Source organism: Callithrix jacchus, chromosome 18 (assembly GCF_049354715.1).
Source record: "Callithrix jacchus isolate 240 chromosome 18, calJac240_pri, whole genome shotgun sequence".
Lineage (NCBI taxonomy): Eukaryota > Metazoa > Chordata > Mammalia > Primates > Cebidae > Callithrix > Callithrix jacchus.
In genome coordinates, this window is record NC_133519.1 from 49,550,247 (window position 1) to 49,578,068 (window position 27,822).

Below are 27,822 nucleotides of genomic sequence, written 5' to 3' on the forward strand. Positions count from 1 at the left end.
GAGTAGGAAAAGACCTTGAAATATTATGAAAAAAATGGTTTCAAGATCATCACGATAGAAATTCTTAAAATATTTTTGAAGTTTTTTGAGATGCATAATTAAGAAATAGGCAATTTTTATACTATAAAAACTTAGAAATTAGTTTATTCATCAACATTGCTATCATAACTTTTTGACTAGAGTAATGCTACATAAATTAACAAATAATATACTCATAGTTGAAAAGAAATTCACCGTTGATCCACAGAACCAATAACTTTTATGCCTTTATTAGAATTTTCAAATGATATTAACACTGTCAGCTAGATTAATAAATAATTTGCTGATGTCAAATTACATCCTACTTTACATCACTATAACTATCTACTGTAAAATAACATTATATAACTTTTTGACCTTTGGTTGTTTGATTAACAGCATGAAGTTCATTTGAATAACGTAATTCAAAATATACATAAATATTATTACTGGTTACAGAAGAAAAAGATCACAATGCTATTTTCAAGGGTAGATGCTGTTTCTACAGGTCACCAACTATGGAAGCAATGACATGGTCTGAAAATATGGACACACTTTTAGCCAACCAAGGTAAGATCTAGCTAATAATATGATTAAAATACAATGATTAAATATAAATAAATTCTGAAAGTTAGTAACATATCATAAAGTATGAACTTAATGAAGTTTAAAATTCTTGACAATCATAAATTTATAAAAATTTAAAATCTAAATGAAATCAGGTTGGGCCTAAAATAAGTTTGTAGGAACTCTGTATGTGAAAACAAAAGGAAAATTCAAACTATCAAGAGAAGTCTTCTGGTTCCTTAGACTCACTTTAACTTTTTTTTTTTTTTTTTAATAAAGAGTCTCACTCTGTCAATCAGGCTGGAATGCAGTGGCATCATCTCGGCTCACTGCAACCTCCACCTCCCAGATTCAAGTGATTCTCATTCCTCAGCCCCTCGAGTAGCTGAGATTACAGACATGCACCACCAGGCCTGGCTAATTTTTGTACTTTTAGTAGAGACAGGGTTTCACCATGTCTGCCAGGTTGGTATCAAACACCTGGCCTCAAGTGATCTACCTCCCTCGGCCTCCCAAAGTGCCAGCATTCAGGTGTGAGCCACTGCGCCAGCCCTAGGCTCACTATAATTATGTTTTTTGTTTTTTGCTTTTGAGATGGAGTCTTACTTATCACCCAGACTGGAGTGCAGTAATGAGATCTCGGCTCACTGCAACCTCCACCTGCCAGGTTCAAGGGATTCTCCTGTCTCGGCCTCCCGAGTAGCATGTCACCACACCCAGCTAATTTTTTTATTTGTAGTAGAGACAGGAGTTCACCATGTTGGCCAGGCTGATCTAGAACTTCTGACCTCAGGTGATCCGCCAGCCTCGGTCTCTCAAAGTGCTGGAATTATAGGCGTGAGCCACCGCACCCATCTAGCTCACCATAATTTGATGTATATCATGACAGCCTTTGGTACAAGTTGAAAGAAACATACAAACTGTTGAAAAGTTGAAAATTCAAATAATCACTCGATTTACATGTACTGTTGGCCCAAATAAAAAGTACTTTATATCAACGGAGTTATTCTCATTTTCAGTGAATATGAAAACATATTTAAATGCATATCTGTACATTAATATGTATATTGTGAATATGTATTTATAACTGATAGAACGGTTCAGTAAGGTCATTTTGGCCAATTACAAATACAATATCCTAGGCTTAACACAACATCTTTGTCGACACAAGTTATACACAAAATAATCATTTATAAAGATATAACTTCTGCTTGTGTCACAAATAATCTGCAATTCTATCTCATCCGAAAGGGGAAAATGGCACTGTGAAACACAGATAGAAATGTTTATAATATGGTATTATTTGTACAAATCAAATGGCATTTTATTTTAAATTCATAAAAATAAAAATTAGATTAGAAAAACGTAAAACACATAAAGCTGAATAAATTCTTCATGGCTGCTTATTTATGTATGAAGTTAGACTGACTAGATAAATTTAGATGCTGTAAACATATTATTTCTAAGTGACTCATTTTTAAAGCATAAACACCAAATAATCCATGTAACTTCCAGAATCCACCTAAGGAGATGTATTAAAGGCATTGCACTACGAAATGGCAGTCTTCTAAGTGTTCAGTGGTGTATTTCCCTTCTCCTTAAGTGTATAACCAATGGGACAGATCGAGTTTGCTGAAAGCCTTTTGAATTATCTCTGTGTGTTGTGTCTCAGAAGGCTCCAGAGTAGTGGAATTCTACACAACAGTGCTGCAGAGGAGAGGCAGGAAGGGTGAGACGAAGGCCAATTCTTTCCTCTGCATACCCTCTGGGATTTTATATTTCATGCCCATGAAATAGAAAAGTCATAGATTCATCTGAACAGTTTGGTTTTGCTTTTTATAATACCAGAGACAAGGCAATAGCATGAATGCTTTCTAATGCTTTAAACAGCTAAAGGACTTACCGAATTACCTAGTTGTTTTTGTTGATTGGCGGACATACTTTGCATGCACTAAGTATACGCATTAGCTTTGTTTTCACCCCATAATGCTGACATATTCCATTTAACACTCTTTGTTGATACTAACCAGTAAGCATGCCATTCTGTGGAGCATGCCCTCCAATAATAATTTTAATTTTATGTACCATATTACTTTAAAATCATTTGGCATCTTCTGAACATTCAAACTGTATATATGGCAGAGTAGATCAACAAAATATCATGTTCAAGACAGAGATACCTAGCCCCAGGTTTCGTGGTTTATTCTGTTCCACTGGGTCCTAAACCAAGCTATGGCAGGAGGAAGACATTGTTGAGAGCAGCCCCTCATTGAATAAGCAGCGAGCAGGAGAAAATAATAATTGTATGTTGATCTCTAACTCCCCATCTCTCTGGGATACATTTAGAAAATCTTCCTAAGGAGAAGCTCCATATGCCTTGATGATGCACATATAAAATATTGCCAGGCATGATTCTACAATATTCTTTTCATATTATTAAATAACACTTTATTCTCTATATAAAACAGATCTTAGCATAAATTCTGTTTAAATCTCTGAAATTCATCATTGTTTGAACTGAATTCAAGAAAAATTTTAATTGAGTGTTACTAAGAGGATTTTTATAACCTAAATTTGTGTCACAGAAACTTCTTGGATGTATTTTTAAATGCGAGGAATGTGAAGTCAATTGAATTTTTATATAGTGCTCATATATTAACCGCATCCACACTCTCCAGTATTTCAACCAAGAATTTTAACTGGCACCTGATAACCTTTCGCAATGACTTGTTATTTCAACTTTATTTCAAATAACTTTTTAAAAATCTGTTAAATCTATTTTAATCCAGTATTTTTAGACACTTGAATTCTGCTCCAGGAAGTCCGAATTTTCTATCTTGATAAACTTCACTTTTGCTTTCTACAGGCAACAACCCATAAACAACAAAGTTAATCCTTTTCTCATTCACTCTTCCCTTATTATTTTCTATTTCTGTAGTCAATTTTGCTTATCCCCTGCTTTTCCAAAAACGTATTCCACCTGTAACTTGGAACTTGAAGGATTAACTCTCTCTGCCTGCAGGAAAGGAGCAGCTGCTTGGAGCACATGCAAAGGGGGCCCCCCTGGCAGGTGGAGGAGAAAACCACCCACATTTTGGAAGGCAAATTTCTCTGAGTGGCAAAAGTGCTGACATATTTTACTCCTCGGAGAGGTACACATTCTCACAAACAGAAGCAGCCAGCAAAAGGGTACAAACTGTGACACTGGATAACATGGCCTAAATGTACTGGTTTAGTTTTGTCCACAGTGGGAATACCATAACAATCTTTCCAACCTGTTGTGTAACTAGAGGCATTTACCTTCTCAAATAAGCTCTGGGTATACCAAAGAATGTTTCCTGGCACATTGTGATTAGGAAAATAGAGAAGGGAGGATCTAAACAAATGGTCACAATATCAAATACCTCTAGGAACAAGGAATATAAGTGTAAATTTGACTGAAAGTAAGATAAGGGGAAGAGGTGACTCATGGGAATCACGGACTGCCTGTTGTTATCAAATTTAAAAGAGCATATCATACTCGAGCCAATGTAAACAAGTCTGTGAGTAAGCGAGTCCGTTTGCAATTCCTGGTCTAAAGTTTCTGGAGAAGTACATGCTAAGGTTAATACCTGGGAGGAGGAGGAAAACACCATGAACAGGTACTACAAGGGAGAATGGAAGCAGCAATGCTTTGCTTAAGGCAACATTGGAGAAGAACGCTACATATTTGTGTTTACTTTATGGAATTAAAATTGCTTATTGACACAGGAGAGAAGCATTCACACCAAATATCTTGCCAGTTACTTCCTTGGCTTTGAGATTGAGTTGGCTATATATTTACGCAAAACTAATAAATGCTAGCTCTTCTTCCTTTGCTTTAAGCCCAAGCCAATACAATTTAACACTTTGGCATCAAATTTTGTTTCTGTACCAACTCATAGCAACAATGATATTCTTACCCTGAATTGAGTAATTTGACCTGGGCTTAGTGCAATAAATCTTAAAAGCAAAATCCATGGCAATTCCTGTGAAGTAACTACCATCAAGATCTCCAAACTTCTAGATTTCTCAAACAGAAAAAGTACAGGTTTTCTTGGTTAATGAAGCTACTTGTAGAGATATATATTTTTTATGTTAACAATTGCTAATCCAAGATAAATTTTCCTAAAACTAGCACCTAAATATACACTGCATTTAGGTGGAATGATCAATATTTGCCACTGAACGCTCAGTAAGTGCTCATACTATACAATGTACTCATTTTGGTCCTATTACTACTCTGTATGCTATTATACAAAAGTTTTTCTCATATATTTCATAGCTGGTCTAGATGCTTTTCGAACATTTCTAAAATCAGAGTTTAGTGAAGAAAATGTTGAGTTCTGGCTTGCCTGTGAAGACTTTAAAAAAACGACCAATGCAGAAAAAATTGCTTCCAAAGCCAAGATGATTTATTCTGAATTCATTGAAGCTGATGCACCTAAAGAGGTGAGTGAACTACTTCAGAACAGTGAAGTGCCATCCCTAACAGATCTGCCCCCAATCAGAAGACCTTAAATCCATCTAAGGGATAATCAAATTGTTGCTATGTGTCTAAACAGAAAATGTCAGTAGATTCCAATGGAAGTTCCTTAAGATGATTCTCTTCTTTTCATTGATTCAGTATTTTTCAATACTTACTATATTCAATACTTTCAATACTAACATTTCTGTCTCTTTGGAACAATACTCAGGCCCTTGAAAAATAACGCCTAATATCTCAAACAGTGCTAAAGCCAACACAAAATGAATCCTACTTCAAAATGCTGTTGACTGCCAGGCGTGGTGGCTCAGGCCTGTAATCCCAGCATTTTGGGAGGCCGAGGTGGGTGGATCACGAGGTCAAGAGATCAAGACCATCCTGGTCAACATGGTGAAACCCCGTCTCTACTAAAAAAAAAATACAAAAAATTAGCTGGGCATGGTGGCGCGTGCCTGTAATCCCAGCTACTCGGGAGGCTGAGGCAGGAGAAGTGCCTGAACCCAGGAGGCGGAGGTTGCGGTGAGCTGAGATCGCGCCATTGCACTCCAGCCTGGGTAACAAGAGCGAAACTCCGTCTCAAAAAAAAAGCTGTTGAATTTCCAGTGTAGTTTCTTGTTTTTCTTTTGCAAAACAGGAGTTAGACAAAGACAATATGGGTAGCATCCTTGAATATTTAAAAACAAATTAATATGCGGTGATTAATTTAAACAAATTAATATGTCACTTGCCTTTATTTATTTCATGATAAAATTGAGCCAAAGATGGGGGCTCTGTACCAAGTGATCAGGACTCATCTGTGCTGCTTCAAGGTCAGGGAGCGAGAAAGAGCCTTGGAGAGAAACCTGCAAGGACTCTGACAATAGCCCCTAAAAGTGTTTTACGGGTGGAATATCTCATTTATAGTAGACGGAATTTCCAGAGCCAAAACCATGATCATCTTCGCATTCTTCTAAAAATTTAACAGTAAAGGTTAAGCAATTTACATTTATAAACTGCTTTGTATTTCTTGCTGAATATATAATGTAAGCAAAGAGGGTTCATGCATAAGTAGTCTATAAACAGGAAACTCCACTAGACTACGAGTATCAAACATAAACTACTAGTACCAGTCATCTCTCCTACAAGAGTGAAATGTTGGTATCTGTATAAGTGACCATCCCTATATATTCTGTTCCAAAATGAGGAGGAGTCACGGAGTGAGAGGATGGTTGTATTTACAGGAAAAAAGATAGACTAGATAAAGTGTAAACACTCTCCGAAAAGATGAGACACAAGTTAAGTTACCATATTGCTAATAGTTGAAGTTTTAGTTTTACTGCAGCGTACATTCGTCTAGTATAACATTAACAGTCACATGAACCAATGAAGCATGGCCTGGAATTCATGGGGGATAAAAGAACTTAAATTCCTGTGGAGCTATTTCAACATTTATTTCCAAGTCACCATCTAAAAATCAATACATAATTCAGGAAAATTGACAATGTTGCATGTAAGATTTGTCAGGTTGATTGATGTATCATTCCCTAAAATGCTTCAAAATTAACCCTACAGATATCCTACTTATTGTTATATTGCTTTGAAAGTCATATTTTTTCCTCCTTGATGAATTCATCTAATTAACAATAGTTGCTTTAGGATAATATTTTGAAATGTTGTATGTGAAAAATCTTCTAATAAGAAATGTCATCTTTTAATTATAGCTGAATTTAAGGTTATAATATATAATAAACTATCAATTTTGATAAAATAATTTCCCTAACTTTTTCCAAAATGAATTTATATTGTAATAATTTAACTAAATAGTCTAGCTATTGTTTTGGGATATAAAACTCACAGCTTTTTATAGATTGTCCATCTAATTAATTTTGATAAAATAAAACATAATTAAATTTATGGCTGCTTTTCAGGTAACAAATTATAGTCTTTCTTAGAAGTGTCTCTGAAAATGCTACTATTAGATAATACCAAATTAATCGAAGACATGCAAGTATAGATATATATACATATATGGCCTATGTTTATACATATGTATTTATATAGATGGCCTATGTTTGTATATATGTGTATATATATATACACATACATATATACACATATATATACATACACACATATATTTAAAATACTTAGCCTGTTTTCTATTATTTACTATGAATTATTTTCTATTCAAATTACTAAAGGGAGTTTGCTTGTTATATATTATACCAATTGCAATCTTTAAGGCATTTATCTATAGTTTATCAGTTATATGTTAACTATAGTGACACTATTAATATATTTATTCGTTAAACTGATTTTTTGAGGATCTATTCCCACAGTGAAGTTACAGAGTTAAAGAAGAGACTCACAAGTAATAAAACTAATCAAATATATAATAGGTGATATAATAAAACTTCATTTAAAGTTAATTATTAGTATGGTAGGAAAGAGTGATTTCATCTACCTGGACAGTTAAGGTTAGATTTGCAGTAGGATTCACACATGAAAAATGAGTCATATTTTAAGAAAAGAACAAATGAAGAAACACTATTTCAGCACTGAGAGCACCAATAGATAAAGCTCCCTAGCGTTTTCCTGAAATTGCAGGCATTTCGACGTTGCTAACGTGAGTAGAGGAGTTGCGGATGCGGTTGGATAGGTAGGCAGCAGTGGAGATAAAGAAATGATGGGAAGTATTCTAGATTTATTGAGTAGGCAGACTTGACAAGACTAGGTGACATATTTGAGATGGTTGGAAGATAGGATTTTTACTAGTAGGAAATTAAATTAGGAAGGATATTTATATGAAAATATTCTCCATTTTTCTATATTCTATATTCCATGGTAGTTGTATAACTGAATCTTATAAAGAATCTAAATTATAACCAATTTCCTTGATAAAGAACAATAACAAGGTCACGTTACCTACACCATATGCCTATTATACCCCGTTTACTTTCTTTTCAATGTCTTATATCTGTATTTCATTTATGTCACTGCTAACATAACTTAATAATTCTTTACTGATGCAATTGGATAATTTCAATTAAACTATGTAAGACTTACTAAATGATCCCTGACTATACATTGACATTACTGATGGGAATCAGTTTCCTACCTAATAGGCAAAGACTACATATTGAACTCTCAGGTCTCCATGAGAGATGATAATTTCAGCTGGATTTTATGTCCTCTCCTTTAAAGTGCTGCCTTCTCTCTGGATCCCAAATTAATAGGTGTTACTATGATACAGCAGAAAGACTAAAGTTTGGAAATATCTAGAGCTGGGTTTGAATCCTGATCCCTCACTTGAGTAATTTTTTCATAAGCTATTTATGTTTCTGCCTCAGTTTCCTCATCTGAAAAAGCATAATAATACATTTACATAGGAAAAATGAGAATGATACATGAGATCGTGTATATAGGGTTTACATCATGCAGAACAGTTTTTAAGGAATGTTAATTCCTTTCTTTCTTTGAACAAGGCATGATAAGTGCTATTGAAACTAACTATTGAAACAACTCAGCTTATTTCTAAAAGCATATGTACACGAGCAATGTTAAGACTTGAAAGAAGTGTAAATGTGAACACATATTATAAAAATGGGTTTACAAATTGCCAGGTCCAAATTAAAAGAGTTGCTTATTAATAAATTGTACCTAGATTGCTTCAGGAGAAAATATAGCAGAAAAAACAATTATGACCCAGGTATTTTGAGTAAGTGACTTGAAAGTTAAAAAAAATTATTAGGGAAGCAGTAAATATTTTTAAAGTGTCTCTAATTTATACATACTTGTGGGAGTGGCAAAGAAAATTCTTAAATTTGTACTTATTTTTTCTTCAACTCGGATCACTAATTTCAAATTATTGCATTTTCAATAAAATATTACTTAACTTTGAGAAAATAATTTTTGAAAAAATGTTAATATTTTTATATTCAGCTAAGAGATTAACATATTTTAAATATATATATTTATGTCATCATCCCTCTATATTGAAAAGTCATAGAGGATGACAATATGTCATTAAAGATAAATTTTAATGTTGTCATTCTAGTAAATTAGAAAATAGAATCAAATGGTAGAATGTTTAAAAATTATGTTTTCAATTTTGCACCATCGACAATCCATTAAAAAACACATTGGTAGTTTCTTAAGTTTAAACAAAGTATAAAATGTTTAATTCTTGAATGCGTCTACCAAATGTATGTGAGGACACTATACCTCATAAAACAAAGACGAAATTATAGTCACAAAGGAGAAAACACCTTCAGGGGTCTGTGCAGAACACTTTCAATATTTGTGTTTGGCTTCTTCCTTGTATCTTTGATACAGCACAGTGCTGCTTATCGAGTCACATTATCTTTCACATCAGTAAATGTTTTTTCTTCTGTGCCTTCTCACATCCTAAGATAAAATCCCTCCATGGAAGGGAAGCTCGGCCTAGGCAGGAAAACAGATAATAAACACATAAGTACAACACAATGTGTTGCCGTGCTAGGCAGCTCTTGATAAGGAAATATAAGAAAATGAAATAAGTAGAAATTCTACCTTTAGTCTGGTTTTAAAGACCATCAATATAGTTGGGTTAAAAAATAACAGGTACAGAACTAGAGAAAATGGCAAAGCAGGAAATCATTAAGTGCAAAACAAAGAGGAAATTATTTTTATGATACCTGGAAGGATATGATGATTGAATAACAGTGAGACAGCAGCATATTGAGATAAGGCCCTTATTATTAAGAATAGTTTTAAATGAGTCTTAAGGGAAGACATAGACATACCAGTTATTGGCAGAAAAAAGTCCTTGAAAATAGGCATCTAGAAGCATTTTATGCTATTACCGTAATGCCAATTTGTATACTCCATTTTATATTCGTATTTTTCTGTGCATTTTAAATGCCACTTCCTCCATATGTGGATGTTATTTTGAGTAGCTTATTTGTCTCCTAGAGTGACTACTGATAGACAAAAGTGCTCCCCCAACTACAGAATCATCTTTGGATACAATGTGTTTGATTACTTGTTAATTTTCTAAGGTTTTGTTCATTTATCAATACTTGAATGTCTGCTATCTACTAAGCATTATGCTGGTGCAACTAGGAAAAAGACAGTCATGGTCCCTAAGTAGGTCCTCCCCCATATTCTAGTAGGAAGATGCCAGATAAAAATAATCATTACAATGAACTTCCATGAGTGTCCTAAGAAGGAAATACGATGTAAGGTGGTAGAAAGCCACAGGAAAATCCAAGCCTAGAGGATCAGCAAATTTATTTCAAACAAGTAAGTGGTAAGTTTTGACCAGAAATTTGACTATAGAGGAAAACAAGACAGGATGAGAAGAGGGAAAAATAGGAGAGGAAGAAGAGCCAAGCAGAGGACTAGCCAGGGCCCAGAACACTGGTCCAGCAGTGAAAGAAGCCAAGTACAGTACGTGTTCAAGTTTAAATTGAGGCAGCTGCACGTTCTGGATCCCACGGATTTCGGCATGTGTATTCACTCCATCTTATAGAGCTCTCCTTCAAAAGAAGAAAGGGAGACACAGAAAGACGGAGGGAGAGAGAAAGGGAAAAGGAGCACTAAAGAAACTATAAATAATATCTGCACAGAGCTTTAAATGGCTTATCCCATTTGGTCATCACGTTCCCCCTCTTAGGGAAGTATTACATTCATTCATATTTTAAGGTGAAAAATAAGCTGAGCCTTAGAGATAAAAGCGCTGCAGTCATTACGACCCATGGAGAAGGAGGTCTTCAGCCCACACTTTAGGTTTCAAATTTCTTCCCCTAGGTCTACCACTCATTTTAAGTGTTTATGACACAGCCTGGGATACTTGATGTTTATGCTAAAGGCAGAAGCATAAAATTATCTAGTCGCATACAATATATCTTCCTTTCTATCAAAAGTTTTATTTCTCTTCTCATATTCTAATTTGTGTAACTTCTTAGACTGTGAAGCCCAGATTCAAATATGACATTAGAAGAAAAAAGTGTCAGAAGTATTTCTTCTAATAACCCACAGAATCAGTCTGTGCTTCAAAAAATAATTTCTGTATTCCAACTCAAAAACCAATGGCTCAGGTGTTATTTAAACTTCCGTGTCTCTGTGCCACTTAAATTGACCTTAGATTAGCATGTTGGCGCTGATGAAGGAAACGGGTCAATCTGATTCCCTTTCAGCTGCTCCAGCGTAGCTGTAGCTTTTGTACAGCTATTTTTAGCAATCTGTACATGTTATGATTTAATATGTGCCATCTCCTTTATCACCACAGAAATCGGAGAAGCATCTGGTTTCTATTCAGTTCTGTCTTTGCTTTGACTACTTGTCTAATTAATCAAGATGGTTTTGAATTATATTTCTCTCATTTTTTTCCCCCAATTTAAGGTGTTAATCCTACCTCCCAACTTGTATCATTTGTTTCTGCCTCCAAAGCTGATGATGACAAAAGGATCCAGTCTTGTGCAGGGATGAATTCCTTCTAGATGTTACAAACTATATTATATTCAACTTTAATAGCCACCTTTGAGAATATACTTTAGGATATTCATTTGCTTTTAATGATGCCAAAATGAAGTAATACTTGAGGTGTTAGTGGTGATTAAAAGAATTATGCAACCAAAAACATGATTATAGATGGCCTTAGTTTGAAGAGTAATTTTTAAGCTCTGTTGTGAATGAGGTCTACATGCTGCCCGCTCCATGTCTGTAATGCGTTTTTCTTATGCGTGCACACACTCTTTGCATAATGACAGTCTCCTGCTACGCTATACATTCTAAATGAGGAAAGGCTATCTAATTTGAATGTGAGAGCACAGTCGAAAACTTTTCATTCAAATTATGTAAAAATACATAAAGCACTGTTTAGGGTCACAAGAGAGCCAACAGGTCCACTTTAAAATGTGTTCTTTCCGCTGAAATAATTTGCTGAAAGCCGAAAGAATTTAAGACTGCTAGTGTAGAGAAAATAAATCTGGTGTGCGTCACTTTCAGTTAACGAAAATCACACGCATATTAAAATACCCTGGGTCTTTATAATAAAATTGTCTTCACACAGCTACCTCCAACATCATTCAGGAAGCAGCCGTTTCAATGCAACGCATTGCTGTCAGTGTCAGCTCTGTCAAGACCTTTTCCAAACTGATGGGATTTAAAAGCCTCTAAACGGTTGTGATGACATCTCAGCTGTCATTTTCTAAGAACCACACTCCTGTGTCTTGTTTTCTAAGCCTGGCAGTGTAGTGGAGGCAGATATCTAAGATAATTATGACCTTTTGAAAAATAAGCAAATAAAATATAGTTTCACAAACATACTATCGAAAGTCGCTGAAACCAAAGGGTATCCATACAAACAAAATACAAGTAGCTATTATGTATATCAGTAGATAAAATACGTATGGCACTGTTTATCTAATTAACTGATAGAAGGTTCAGCACATGCTCTGCAGTTCATAGTTTGAGAGGCTCAGGAAAGTCTTAAGTGTCTCTGTAGCTTCCAACCAGCTCAGGAGTACCTTCAACACACAGCTGGAGGTTCTGAGTTTCTAGAGGGTCACCTCCTGATGGAGTCCCACCTTCAGTACACTCCAAACTCAGTATTTCATCTATCTCACTTTTAGAGAGAGAAGTGTATCCAAGTATCTTCCAGTAGAATCCAGCCAAAAATCACATTTGAGAGGAGTGCAAAGTTGGGAGTGCAGTTCACAGACGTGTCCAAAGGAGCCACTTTATTAAAGGAATATATATATAATATACAGAATATGTAAATAAATGTATATATATGTTTATGTAAATAAACATACATATATGTTTATATATATATTTTTTCCCAGTTTACCATTCCATGTGCAAGTCTCCTCTTTTAATATTTCAGTTATATATAATATAGAATATATGTATAACATATAATATTATATATATATATATAAAACTCACAAAAAATTTCAAGTTAGTTGAGAGGAAAAGATAAGGCACTCTTGATAGCATAATTTCATACATCAACAGAATTGAATTCTAGGGCCATTTAACAAAATCTATTACTCCCTCTTAATGGAAATATCTTAAATTGGCTTCTAGGAGTGGCTTTCTTTCCCCCATACTGATTAATCTCTCACCATTTCTTTTCCTGTTTCTACTCATAATCCCATATGTATTATAAGGAGAAGAGACACTCCTTATGTATTTCCTGCTTCCACTCACTCTCCTGATGATCTCTTCCAGTTCTACGGCTATAAAGGGAATCTCAAACTTAACAAATTTAAATCTGAGTCCTGATTTCCTGCTCAAAGATTTCTTCAACCCACGCCCCCTCCATCTCTGTTAATGACAACTCGTTTCTTCTCTATTCTGGCTAAACAATTGGTAGTCATCCCTTGGCTCTTCTGCTTATCATATACCCTGTATCAATCCATCAGTATTTTCTGTCATCTCTTCCTTTAGACTATTTCTAAAATCCAGCCCTTCTTAAAAAGATGCTCTCCCTTGCCCTAGCTCATAACTATGCAATCCCCAGTCCCATCCCTCCTACTTTCGGAATAGCTTTGATATCTATGCACTTCCCTTTACCCTCTGTGACATCAGCAAACCTAATTCACCACCGACTGTCCTCCTGATCTTCTGGAATGGTATCCTAATTTTTCTTTCCTTCATCCACAGCCAGCTATCGCACCACATGGGAGCCAGCGATGCTTTTTCAAACATGTGGTTACATTAGTCCCTTATTTTTAAAATTCTCCTCATTGGCCTCACAATAAGTAAAAAAAGTCCTTACCAAGACCTACAATGTCCTACGTGATTTGGCGCCTTTATGCCTTTTGCGATTCTTCTCTTCAAAACCCACAGGGCTTCTTCTAGTTTACCATTCCAAGTGCGCGTCTCCTCTTTGATATTTCCTAGTCATGATACTCCCTGAAAAATGAGCTTATAATTTCATTTCCTTCAGGAAGTAAATGTTTTCCTTGGGGTTGCTTTTTCCAAATCTGTCTTCTCGATTGACTCTTTACCTTAATCATCTTGTATCTTCAAACCCTAGCACAGCTCCTAAGCACCTACTCCACAAACACACCAAATGAATAAGCTGAGAAATTACTAAAAATAAAATAGCTAGCTTTTCAAAAACGTGTTAGACTTTATCCCCCACAAAGAGGATAATAATATCCATCTTATAAGGGTGTGCGATATTAGCATGAAGTAGCCATATGAAGACACAGCACATCAGTACTAGTATTTAATTAAAACAACATATTTACAGTTAAAATAATCATCTCGAAGTATCCTTATGATCATTTTAGAGTTCATGTTTTTACTCAAAACACTTTGCCATGGAGAAGACAGAGTCACTAAGGAAATTCTAGAAAGAAAAGACTTGGGCAGAACTTCGGGAATATATATCTGCTCTGTTTACATTTTTGAAAGACTTATGGAGAATAAAAACATTAGTAAAAGAAATAGAGAAAAGATAGTAAACAAAAGACCACTGAATTCCAGGTCATGAACTGTTGAGTCCATCTGTAGTGACAAATCTTTCTCTGATAATCATATTGAACACTTAACATTTTCAGAAGCTTTTGTATTCAAATCTGCTTAAGAAATCAGTTTTCCAGCAATTTTCTTTTTTTTTTTTTTTTTTTGACTGATTCTTGCTGTGTCACCCAGGCTGGAGTGCACTGGCATGATCTCAGCTCACTGCAATCTCCAGCTCCTGAGTTCAAGCAATTCTCCTGCTTCAGCCTCCCAAGTAGCTGGGATTGCCGGCGCCCGCCGCCACACCCATCTAATTTTTGTAATTTTGGTAGAGACGGGATTCACCATATAGGAGAAAGCTGGTCTCAAACTCCTGACCTCAGGTGATTCACCACCTCAGCCTCACAAAGCGCTGGGACTACAGGTGTGAGCCACCACGCATAGCCAGTTTTCTGGATGTTTTTGAACCAAAATTGAATATAATAAAAAGGAAATTATAGTGACTTACTTTCTGTGACCAAGGAAGGCTTCTCAGAGGACATTCAACTTAAGCTAAATAATAAAGGAAGAAGAAAATCTGTGCAGGATACAATTGTGAGGAAAGAGGAATTTTAGATGGTAAAACAAAATTTTAGGTAAAATATTCACTTGGGGAACAGAAAGTAGTCCAGCTTATGCATATCAATAGGAAAAAATAGAAGTTAATTTCAAAATAACATATTAAAATCCGGGTGTGAAGAATCTCAAATGCCACAGTAAGATGTTTAAGTTTTACGTTATAGAAAATAGAGTTTTCAGCTGAATTTTTATATGATAAAAGTTACATTTTGGTAAAACTGATTTAGTAATACTATTCACTATGTTCAGAAGGGAAAGATACTGCAAAAAGAGGTATCAGATAAATGGTAAATTACCTAGCTTAGGGAAAATGTTGCTTACAAAACCCTAAGCTGGAGAAATAAGAGGAGAATGAACAAGACCATTGTGAAATTAGAAAATAAAAGAATTTACATGCATATGTGCATATACACACACACAAACACACAAGATAAGTGATCAGAGAAAAAAGAGGTGTCAAACAATTCCTATGTTTCTAGCTCGAACAACTTGAAGAAATATAATTACATTTACACAAACATGTGGGTATGACGTTTTGCCACTGATATTAAGCTGAGTTTACAAGACACAGCTTTTTAAGACCACTGGTTATCGCCTGAGAACAATATATCTGCTCATCACTTAGCTGTCAATTGCTGATGCCGGTAGTTCCTTAGCAGGAAACACAGGCATGATGAGAATAAGTCAGAAGTACAAGGTTAATATAGTTCAATAATAATATTAATTAGCATTATTATGTTGAAATTGAAGAGTTCTAAAATTTAAACATTTTTAAGAAAATATAGAACCATTTTTTCACTTGCTAATACATATATTTATTGAATCCTTACAGTGTGCCAGGCATAGTACAGGATGTTCAAAACGTATATATGTGTGTGTATATATATTTACATAGATATATGTTAGTGTAATAATACAGAAAATAGCCAGGCGTGGTGGCGCGTGCCTGTAATCTCAGCTACTCGGGAGGCTGAGGAAGGAGAATCGCTTGAACCCGGGAAGCAGAGGTTGCGGTGAGCCGAGACTGCGCCATTGCACTCCAGCCCGGGCATCAAGGGCGAAACTCCGTCTCAAAGAAAAAAAAAATCTTCGAAACTTCATGACTATTTTCAGTTTAAGCTAGATAACTTTGATATAAAGTTTTCTGCTTCTCAGAATATATCCTGGAACATGTGTGTGCCTAGTATCTCCGTAAGCAGGTTTGGAGCATTTTACGTATTTGCAGGTGAATGATGTGTTTCCATATAATAGATCTCCATCAGACGTCGCTGGAAACGCCTATGAGTGGTAACGCCAAGGAAACAGGGACATTATATATAGATACATATTCTGTGGGACAGATGGGAGTCAGTGAAGAGGGCATGTTATTTGATCCTTTATCAAACAGACAGAAACACAAATCAGAAGGAAAAGCAGTGTAGTGAGGAGCAAAGGAAAACATGGAGACTGGGAATGAGTTGGTGTTTTCCAACCTAATACATTCCAGGAATAGTTCTGCCTACTAAAATCGCATTTTATGTGTTCACTTCAAAGTATTTGGTAAGTAAAGGAAGGTGGAAAAAGAATGTAAAGTTGTAAAACACCTTGCTTGCTTTTTCACTTTGCCTTTTTTTTTTTTTTAAATAAATCTCAAAATAAGGTTTTATCACTGTTCCCTGTCAGTGCTACCCTTCTCGAGCAAGGAAAAATAATTGAACCAAGCATGGATTTTGCATTCTAGAAAATGATTACATGAGCTTTCTACTGTTTTGCATCAGCTTAGCTTTGTGCTTAGAACTAATGTTAAATAACATGGGTACATAAACCGCTCATTCTTTGATTAAACTAATTCAGTGATTTCCCACAGATCAACATTGACTTCAGCACCAGAGACCTCATCTCAAAGAATATTGCTGAACCAACGCTCAAATGCTTTGATGAGGCTCAGAAATTAATCTACAGTCTCATGGCCAAGGATTCTTTCCCTCGATTCCTAAAGTCAGAGATTTATAGAAAACTGATAAATCGCCAACAGGTTGCAAATAATAAAAAATGGCTCCCTTTTTTGTGAGGAAGGTAAGCGTTAACTAATTAATCACTGTACTTCATTCCAGGCTACGATATTTTAAACATACAGGCGCAATGCATGTCTTTTGTTTTTAGGATTTAGAAAATATTTTTGTACCCAAACATAAATAATGTTTTATACATCAAGCCTGAATTTCTAACTCATTTCTTTAGAATGTATTTGCTTTACCAGCTACTTAATGTCCTATTGGGGGAGTGCAAAAAAGTTTATAGAGATACTTGAAACTGAATATTCTTCTTACACTATAAATGTAAGGAATTATAGTATCTTCACATGGCAGAATAGAAGACTTTTGAGCATCATATACGCGATTTTAAATACCATTGCTTTATTCAAAAATCTCACCTTTGTAAAAAGAGAAATTCTGAACCAAAATACAAGCCTTCATTTAATATATTTAACTGTTTTTTTCAATCATTTATTTCCAACTATTTCTAATAATGTGTTGGCTATGGAAACTGCTATATCTCTCAAACTATTTTTTTTTAAATCACAGGAATGTATATGACTGAATGCACCATGGACCAAAGTTTTTCAAAATATATCACTTGGTTCAATTCAATGGCATCATACATGAAATGTGATGAGTTATGTAAGAAAAGGGCCTCAAGGGTGGGGAATATTGATTTTCTTACATTAATAGAGATATAAAAGAAAGAGGAAGACTAAGCAGCATGGATAAATCCTTTTATGATGAAGTATATAGCAAGTCATAAAATTTAAAAATTTGCAAACTTATCTACTCGATCGTGGGGAAGTATCTACTCACTCTTTCAGCACTGACGCTTGTTTATAAAACCCAGTTTTTAAAATGCATATATTTTTAGATGTTTCTAAAATTGTTTCATTCTATATATAAATATCCTGTGACAAATAGGAATAATTTCATTTCAATATGAGAAGCTGTAAAGATTCAACAGATCTCCCATGTTTCCACTTCCTTTGCACAGATTTATTTATCTTTATCAATATTTGTATTTTTAGATTGTTTGAACATTAAAAATATAGGAAAATAGCATGACTTATTTTATGTTTTCACAAACTACTCATTTGATAGACAAAATTTTGTCTCCCCTTCGTCATGAAAAATAAACATTTAAACATATGCAAATGGAATATTCCCTGTACATTTGCAAATTCTTGAAAAGAAGGCATAAATAGAAATTGGTTGTGAAGTATTCAGTGTGCCTAAACGTGCACTTAGTGGAAAATAGCTATACGTTTTAACATTTATTCTAGAGATTCCAACCTTATTTACTCTCTATTTAAATGGGAAACTTTAAAATCATTCTCAGAGAAGAAATAGACTTCTGAGGATAAAAGGAACGTTAGAAATTAAAATCACATTCCCACTTTTAGATGTGAAAAGAAAAAAATCTCAGTTATTTCCTAAGATCACAAGGCTGGTAAGTGACCAGGCTGGTCAGAGCTGTGCTTTTCCCACAGGGGCTCCCTGTTCTGATAGAACAGCGTGGTCCCCTCTCCAATTTAGAACTGTGCTGAGGTCTGAAATCTAAATTCCAACTAATCCTCCAATACCCAGACATGATCCCTTTCATCAGGTATTTGAATTTTCTCTTTGCAGTCAGTTTACAACTTCTTTCTTGTTCCCAGAGAGCAAGACGTTGTGTTTAATGGTTGTCTCTCAGGTTTTCTCTAATGATGTGAAAGAAGCCACAAATCAAACTTTCACTACTTAGAAACAGTAGATGCTTGATAGTACCTAAAAATAAACAGCAGGTGTCAAATGGTTTGTTGAAACTGGATGGTAAATAACCTCTAATAGAATCCCAACCAAAGACCTTCAATAACAATACCTTCCTCCTCAGCTCACTCCTCACCCGAGGTGGCAATTCTAGGTATTCTAATTTAATAAAAGAAAAGAAAACAATTGCAGGTTTTTGAATACTTAGAAGTGAGAATTTTTAATAAAATATCAGGTGTACATCTCACACAGGTGGTCTCTTTCACACCATATGTTATTTTATTTCACAAGTTATCACTGAGGAGTAATTTTATGGATAAAATTTTAAGTAAAAAAAATTAATCTGAAAGAAATGAATAACAACATTAACATTCCTGAAAATGTATTTAAATATTCAATGATTGTTTAATGTCATTTCCTAAAAATTTTTCCATCAACTTTAAGAAACCAGGTGCTAACATTTAAAAACTAACCTAAGCAGTGAAACATGAATACAATTAAAAGATATTTAAATTGAAGTGAACTTCAAATTATAAAAGTTTTTGAAGCACAGTATTTTCCAGTTTCAGATAGGCCCTACAGAATGTGTTTTAATGTAATTTCCGCTTGCCCTCCACTTGTCAGACCTAAAGAAGTAAAATGATATATTTCTAAGAGAATCTTATATTTTTAACAATAAATTATAGAGCTACAATCCATGAATTCATCTAAAATCCTTTTGAATTTATTTGTATTTCAAGTATTAATAGTTTCATCAATAGTGATTCTTTTAAGTTTATATACAGTTTCTTATATTTGCCTACAAAAGAATCTATTTCTGCCCCAGGATATAATCAACAGATTTTTTTTCCTAATACTATGTTGTAAAAATCTAAAATCTTTAGGGCATTACAAACATAATCTAGTCTCCAACTTTTCCTTCCCAAATTTGCTTTTGTTTTTTGGATTTTTCTTCAGTATGTCTATATGTAGAATTTATTCTACCCAACCTGCATTGCTTTAATTACTTTTCTTACAGTTTTAAAAATTCTGTGTGGTACAGCAACTATGGGTACTCAGGATATTGTTGATGAAAATATATATTGATATAATCAAAGCAGAGAAAAAAAGTGTTTTCAGTTTCTTTTCCAATATCCTTTCTAACGAAGCTTAGTATCAACCTGGCCTTTTATACCACAATAGCATTCTGGGCCATAATTTTGGAAAATGGTCTAGATTTCTTTCCTGGAATAATTAGTCATCATTCCCAATCATGTAGACTATGCCTAACATAAATAAATAACAACAATTATTAGAAAACTTAAGAGATTTATTCCAAAAAATTCTCCTTAAAAACAAAAATAGACAATTTGGTCATTATCACTAGTCTCTACACATTTATTTTTCAATGTAAAAATTCTGTCTTTAGCTTTCACTCACACAATCCCTATATAACAGTTTCACCCCAATTATATCAAACGTGGGCCGGATTTGCTTCCCAACCACACAGCCAGGTAATTTATTTCATGGTGATGCCAATTAATTTAAAGTGAACTCATTTCATAACTGTGAAAAAGGTGGGATGTTGTCACAGCAGTAATCAATTATTACATGAATAAAGAGTCACAAAGGCTAGCTTCCTCTTATTGTTTTGTCAGATTTGCCATTGCATTTTAATGGGGAACGAACAGGAATGAATATTAAGTGATAACGTATTTACCTCAGCTATGCCATTTTGGAGAAATTTTTATATGTTCTGTATAAATACTACTTATAGAGTGTGCTTAGGTATATAATGTTTATGCATAATTATTCTAATAATAAATGAACATATAGTAGTGTGTTTCTAAGTATAACAGAAGATGGAAAAACAACATTTTCTTTAAAAGGCTTTTTTTTTTTTTTTTTTTAAAGAAACGACATCAGCCTTTCTTTTTCTTTTGGTTAAGAAGCAAAAGCAGGGCTAGGGATCTGGGGGGGAAAATATATATATATATATATGTGTGTGTGTGTGTGTGTGTGTGTGTATTCAACGAAGTTTAATCAGGTTATTCAGTAGCCACTGAGTATTTATGATTTGTGTTATATCTAGAATAAAGTCAGCTATGAATATCTCTACAAAACAAAAATTGCTTTATTCAATGTACATTGTTTTCTTGGGTGATGATTGTTTAATTATCCCAGGAAGTCTCACATAAAAAAATTTTCAATTATTTCTGTTTTCACAAATAATAATTTTGAAGCAATTAGTTCCGTATGAATATGGTTTGAATTCTTTGTTTTAATACTTTTATTTCTTTTGTGCATTTAGGAAAATGAATTGCAATATTTAGATCATTAATGTTGTGAATGATGGTGGCTTAGAGATAACATATAAATAGGCTTTTAAATAAATAGGAGAAAAATTAAATTTTTTAAATTTGGATATATTAAATATACTTGCATTTACTTCTTACAGATTTTAATTAAAATATATTTATAGCATCAGTTTTAGGTTTAAGGAAATAACTATTTTGTTCATGATACCCTAAAGTTGTTGTTTTTATTGCACTGTCCATATATGTCACATTTACTCCAAAAATATCATCATAAATTCAAAATTATAACAGTTTTTTCTTACATATTATGAGGAAAAGATAAAGAAAATGCCTATTATTTGGTAGAAAAAAATAAATTTATTAATTCCTCAAAGTAATGTTTAATATCTGAATATGAATCTTTTATGAGAACATAGCATAATCCAATATAAATGACCAAGAACACTGTAAGGGCGATTTAAACTGTTGGAGTTAGGACTGACCTGCTAAAAATTTGCTTTTAAAGTATTGTTTGCTGTCCAACAATTCTCTTGATTCTATTGCAGATTTGTTTGTTTTTAACCTAGAAGCAGTCTTTTAAAAGAGTAAATAATCCCTAACACTAGAAGGTTACGGATTGAAAATTTCAAACCATGAGTTGTAACTGTATTTTAAACTAGATAAAGCCATTTTCCTTACTCCTGAGTTCTAATTTGATTGCACTGTGGTCTGACAGACAAGTTTGTTACGATTTCCGTTCTTTCGCGTTTGCTGAGGAGTGTTTTACTTTCAATTATATAGTCAATTTTAGAGTAAGTGCCATGTGATGCTGAGAAGAACGAATATTCTGTGGATTTGGGGTGGAGAGTTCTGTAGATGTCTATTAGTTCCATTTGGTCCAGAGCTGAGTTCAAGTCCTGAATATCCTTGTTAATTTTCTGTCTCATTGATCTGTCTACTATTGACGGTGGGGTCTCATATCCACCCAAACTAGGCTTCATAAGCAAAGGAGAAATAAAATCCTTTATAGACAAGCAAATGTTTCCAGTTTTTACCCATTCAGTATTATATTGGCTATAGGCTTGTCATAAATAGCTCTTATTATATTGAGATGCATTCCAACGGTACCTATTTTATTGAGAGTTTTTAGCATAAAGGGCACCAGTTAGAATGGTGATCATTAAAAAATCAGGAAACACATGCTGGAAATAGGAACGCTTTTACACTGTTGGCAGGAGTGTAAACTAGTTTAACCATTGTGGCAATTCCTCAAGGATCTAGAAATAGAAATACTATTTGACCCAACAATCCCATTACTAGGTATACACCCAAAGGATTATAAATCATTCTATTATAAAGACACATGCACATGTATGTTCATTGTGGCACTGTTCACAATAGCAAAGTCTTGGAACCAACCCAAATACCCATCAATGATAGAGTGGTGTGGCACAGATACACCATGGAATACTATGCAGCCATAAAAAAGGATGAGTTCATGTCCTTTGAAGGGACATGGATGAAGCTGGAAACCATTCTCAGCAAACCGACTCAAGAACAGGAAACAAAAAATACTCTGCATGTTCTCACTAATAAGTGGGTGTTCAACAATGAGTACACATGAACACAGGGAGGAGAACATCACACACTGGGGTTTGTTAGGGAGTTGGGAGCGAGGGGAGGGATACTAGCGGGTGGGGGACTGGGGAGGGATAACATTAGGAGAAATACCTAATGTAGATGACAGGGGAATGGATGCAGCAAAGCACCTATGTAACAAACCTGAACATCTGCACAGGTACCCCAGAACTTGAAGTATAATAAATAAATTTAAGAAAACCATTTTCCCAGAAGTTTTTGTATTAAGTGGTAGAAGCCAGTGGAAATTAAATAGTATCATTATATAGTAGCTTAAAGTAAATTTACAACTTTGTTGAAAAATCTAAGGTTACATATATATACATATAAGAATATACACATATATCTACTTAATGAACTCTGTTTCTGTTTAAATTTCTGTTTTTGAAAATGTTAATGACATATATCAACTGGCTATTTTTAAGTCTGTATAAGTTGTATTTCACAATATCTCTATTTCAAAAAGAATTAAAACCTCAGGAAGAAAAAACATAAAATGAAAGCAGCATTAAACAAATCAGAATATCTATTTTCTAAATGAATAACTTTGAATAAAGAGGCCACGAATATGTTTTATTCCACAATTAATTAAAATGCAATCATTAGCCCTCACATGTGAATGGACCCTTCCTGAGTAAAGCCTGAAAGGCTATGACTATACATGCGGAAGTGTTTAATAACCACTGTCTGACTAGTTGAGTTGTAAGAATTTCTCACTGAATCATCACTTGTTAGGTAAGCAATGTGGAAAGGCAAAAAAGATTTTCAGAAGGCTTTCAAAAATGTACAGTGAATTGAAAAGACAGTATTTGCATAGCAGCTCACAGTTCAAAGTATTTTCACAAAAGAAAAGTAATTCTATTTTCACATAAAATATACAACTAAGCTACAGCATAAATGGTAATTGCAGGATAGTGTACATGGATGTAAATATTGGTAATTCATATCACTATATATTAATATATAATTGTAAAGGCATGGACTAGTTAAACCAGAGTCAACAGAGATTTCACAAAAAGAAACTGTAAATTGATGTGTGAAAAAATTCAAAGAAGAGAAGGAGAAAGCATGGGCAGAGCATGCAAAAAGCATACGAAAGCGCAGCCAATCATGGAGTCAGCACTCAGAATCCTACAGTAGTTGCCTGCATTCTTTACTTGGGAAAGGAGAAGAGTTCAGCTACTCAGAGCAAAAAGTACACTTGCTCCCCCATGCCTTCCGAATGCCTCACGAAGTGCACCCTGGATCTTTGGGTTGATTAAGGAGAGAAGACTCTCCCTGGGAATGGGCTTTTAAACTAATTAACCCCAATCAGCAACATTATCTACTCAATTATTTATGTACTCATTCATCACTGGAACCTATTTATAAAACTCGAGCAAATTTTATTTTAAAAGCATTTATTTTGAGATGTTCCTAAAATTGCTTCTTTCTATAAATAAATATCCTTTGATAAATATGAAAAATTTTATGTCAGTAGAAGCTGTGAAGATTCAGCAGATCTTCCATGTTTTCATTTTATTTGTACAGATTTATTTATCTGTATTGATATTTCTATCTTGATATTGTTTGAACAATAAAATAGAGGCAAAATAGCCTAACTTATTTTGTTTCCAAAAACTCTTCATTTGATAGGCAAACCTTTGCTCAATATGTAGCACACATGTTTTCTAGATTAGGTGCTTCCAAGTAGAGGCCTGGTCACAGCCAAACACGCCAATCTTTTGCTGTTGCTTCACCCACACTGAATGGCATGGCAATTATTTAGCAATTCACCTTTGTTATACCTTTAACAAAGACATAGCAAAGCATTCAATTTCAACTTCATTGAATTAAATCTCCTCCTGCACGGATTTCATCTCCTATAGTATTTAATTAAATCATGCAATATAATAATTTAAATTTGCATAAAGAAGCTTGAGGAAAAAGAGAAACGTGACTGTCGGTTGATAAACCTGCAACTCTACCCGTATGAGCAGATGAGCACTAACAATAAGAATTCACTATGCCACAAATAAGATCATTAAAAAATGGAGAATCTTAATGTAAACTCTAGACTCTAGATGATAATGTCTCGATATCGGTTCATCGATTTTAACAAACGTACTACTCTGCTGGGGATGTCAATAATGGGGAAGCTATGCATGTGTGGGCGTAGGTGCAAGAGATCTCTGTACCGTCTTGTTAATTTTGTGAACTGAAAATTAGTCTTAAATAAATAGTCTTTAAACAATGTGGAGGGAATGGAAGAATCCAGAGAGGTTCTTAATTGGAGTTCTTTTAAAAGAACATCTAGACTGACTTTTAAGATGAGCAGATAAAGTCCACTTACTGTCTAAGAACATGTTGCATTAACACCCTGAAAGAGCTGACAGCCAAACAGGAGAGAGGCAGATTGCCCATTTATTGTTGAAGCTTAAATATCTAGAAGTTGAAAAGGTGACTCAGATACAAATATAAAATAAATGCACAATAAGATTATTTTCTTAATGAGGGAACCAGCAAGATGTAAAGCTTTTTCAAAAGAGAACGAGAGAGACTCAAGAACTTACAGCCAATTAAAAGGATGTTGAAATATTATTACGAAGTGATATATGAAAATGGTTAATGTCTTAAAGAGTATGCCACTATATCCTTTAGGGTTTGGGTTTTTTTTTTTTTAGATGAGTCTCTCTGTCTCCCAGGCTGGAATGCAATGGCAAGATCTCGGCTCACTGCAACCACCGTCTCTTGGGTACAAGCAATTATCCTACCTTAACCTACCAAGTAGCTGGGACTACAGGCACCTGCCACTACACCCAACTAATTTTAGTACTTTTAGTAGATATAGGGTTTCACCATGTTGGCCAGGTTGGTCTCAAACTCCTGACCTCAGGTGTTTCACCTGCTGTGGTTTCCCAAAGTGCTAGGATTACAGGTGTGATCCACGGTGCCTGGCCAGGTTGTTTTTGTCTACACTAGCAGACAAAAATCATTTGTAAGTTATTAATCTACTAGTTATCATCTACCTTCACTGAGTCTGAATCCTGATCAATAGCACATAGCTAAATCAAACAATGCTTAATTCCTTTAGAGTAGGGTTGACAAACGTTTTCTGTAAAGGCTCAAATGGTAAATATTTTAATATTTGTGAGCTACCTCAAGCCTCTGTCACACATTTGTCTTTGTTTTTTATCTTAATTTTTTTTTACAACTTTTTAAAAATGCAAAATCTATTCTTAGCTCAAAGAATGAACAAGCATGGGCTTTGGGCTGGATTTTACCTGTGGGTTAAAATTTGCCAACCCCCTGCCCAAGGCAATAAAATAGTCTCTGAGTGAGTCTGTGGCACAATGGTCTATTGTGACACTGGAAAAACTTGACGTCTTCCCTTCTCTTATTTCCAAATTTTGGATAATTTGTTAACTATACAAATGAGAAAGCAGAGGAAGAAGTTGAGTAGCTAAATGCCCCAAAGCAAGCCGCATAGCTGGGACTTGAGTTTGACATCAAACAGCTTACTCTTTCCTTTCTCTTAATCACATTCACGCACACACAAGCACATTCACAAACATACAGTTTTGATGAACTATTTTTAAAAGAATTTCTTTCACTTTCTTATTCCTTTTACATTATGATCAAAAAAGATATTTAGTAAGGAATCCATTTGCCATTGTTTCTCACTGTTATGTCGGGTAGTTGCAATCAGAAGCTGTTCTTAAGAAGTCAATGTCTAAGGGTAAAAAGCTAAAAGGAAAAAGCAAAGAAACCTGGAACAAAGGATAAAAGAAATTGAAGAAAGTAAGTACGAAAAGAGTAGTGGAAACAAAAACCAGAGATGAATCAAGAGAGAAAAAAGCACAACACACAGTAAAGCATATTCTTGAGAGCAAGATCTACTAAACTATTTATTCTTGAGTAAAATTTCATTTCCACACAATACAAATAGCCAGTTCCTGATAAACCATCCAGGTTAATCTAAGAAAGGTAGGGCGTTGAAAAAAGAAAAGCTATGAAATACATATAACTCGTTAATCTCAAACACATTTCTCACTATTAACATTATAATTAGCAGACACTACTATAAATCAACATTAAAATGTATTACATTGGCATAAGAAGAATACTATTATATCACAGTGCATTTCCACTTCTTGGGTAATTCAAACTTCTGAATATATAATACAATATGATTATGCTGAATTATTAAATCTATAATATGAAATAAAAGATTTAAATCTTTATTTAGGTATTTAATTTTTTATTTTATTAAATTCATACATTATACAATTGTATTTGAGTTATCTAAAATTGTTCAAATTAGGCTTCACAATAATTTTATAAAAAATAATCTCAAACCTAGTAATAATTTTTAACATTCCATGAATTTGAAATATAGCACAAATTAAACATATAATTTTTAATATATAATCATATTTGAATTGAAAAAAATTTTATTAAGTATGAGTATTTCACATATATGCTTAGAAAAAATATAATTTCTTAGGGACACGAAATATAAGAAATTAATTGAGGAACTTTATGTAGAAAGTATCTGAAAATTTTTTAATGCAAAACTTTTGATTTAAGATGACTTTCCTCTCAAGACTAAAATGCTAAATTTAGAATTCTAAGTACCAACTTTTTGACGAAAAGATGCAGTGTGCCGGCTTTCAAGAGCTATGCAATACATTAAGTAAATACAATTTCCCCTTGCTGTAACACTGCATAAATGTACATCCTATATTACAATGAAGCATTTCTTCCTAGTAGTATTCTAAACTTCCATGTAACGACTCCGACACCAGTAAAGAGTTAGTGAACATATGTTAAAAGTATGTGTTAAAACCAAAGCATAATCAATTCTACATCTCAGTGCTTAATATATCTTACCTTATCGTTCTTACTGTGAATGATATATCACCCTATTTTCAAGCTAACAAGTTAGGCTTCTACAATTTCATGAATACTGACAGAAGACACAGACTCCTAGAACTGGAAAAAAGATGGT

At 34.1% G+C, this 27,822-nt stretch overlaps 1 protein-coding gene and 1 long non-coding RNA gene across 2 annotated transcripts in view; one reads left to right on the top strand and one right to left on the bottom strand.

Annotated features, from left to right (window-relative positions):
• The window catches only part of RGS21 (regulator of G protein signaling 21), a 65,030-nt gene extending 46,706 nt beyond the window's left edge, over positions 1 to 18,324 (top strand). Inside the window, exons 4-6 of the mRNA XM_035279485.3 lie at positions 527 to 588; positions 4,889 to 5,055; positions 16,992 to 18,324. Coding sequence (XP_035135376.2) covers positions 527 to 588; positions 4,889 to 5,055; positions 16,992 to 17,195 — 433 coding nt within the window. The 3' untranslated portion in view covers positions 17,196 to 18,324. The remainder of the gene's footprint in view (positions 1 to 526; positions 589 to 4,888; positions 5,056 to 16,991) is intronic.
• LOC144580105 (uncharacterized) overlaps positions 1 to 27,822 on the bottom strand; it is a 162,410-nt gene that overhangs the window by 120,312 nt on the left and 14,276 nt on the right. The window lies entirely within an intron of this gene.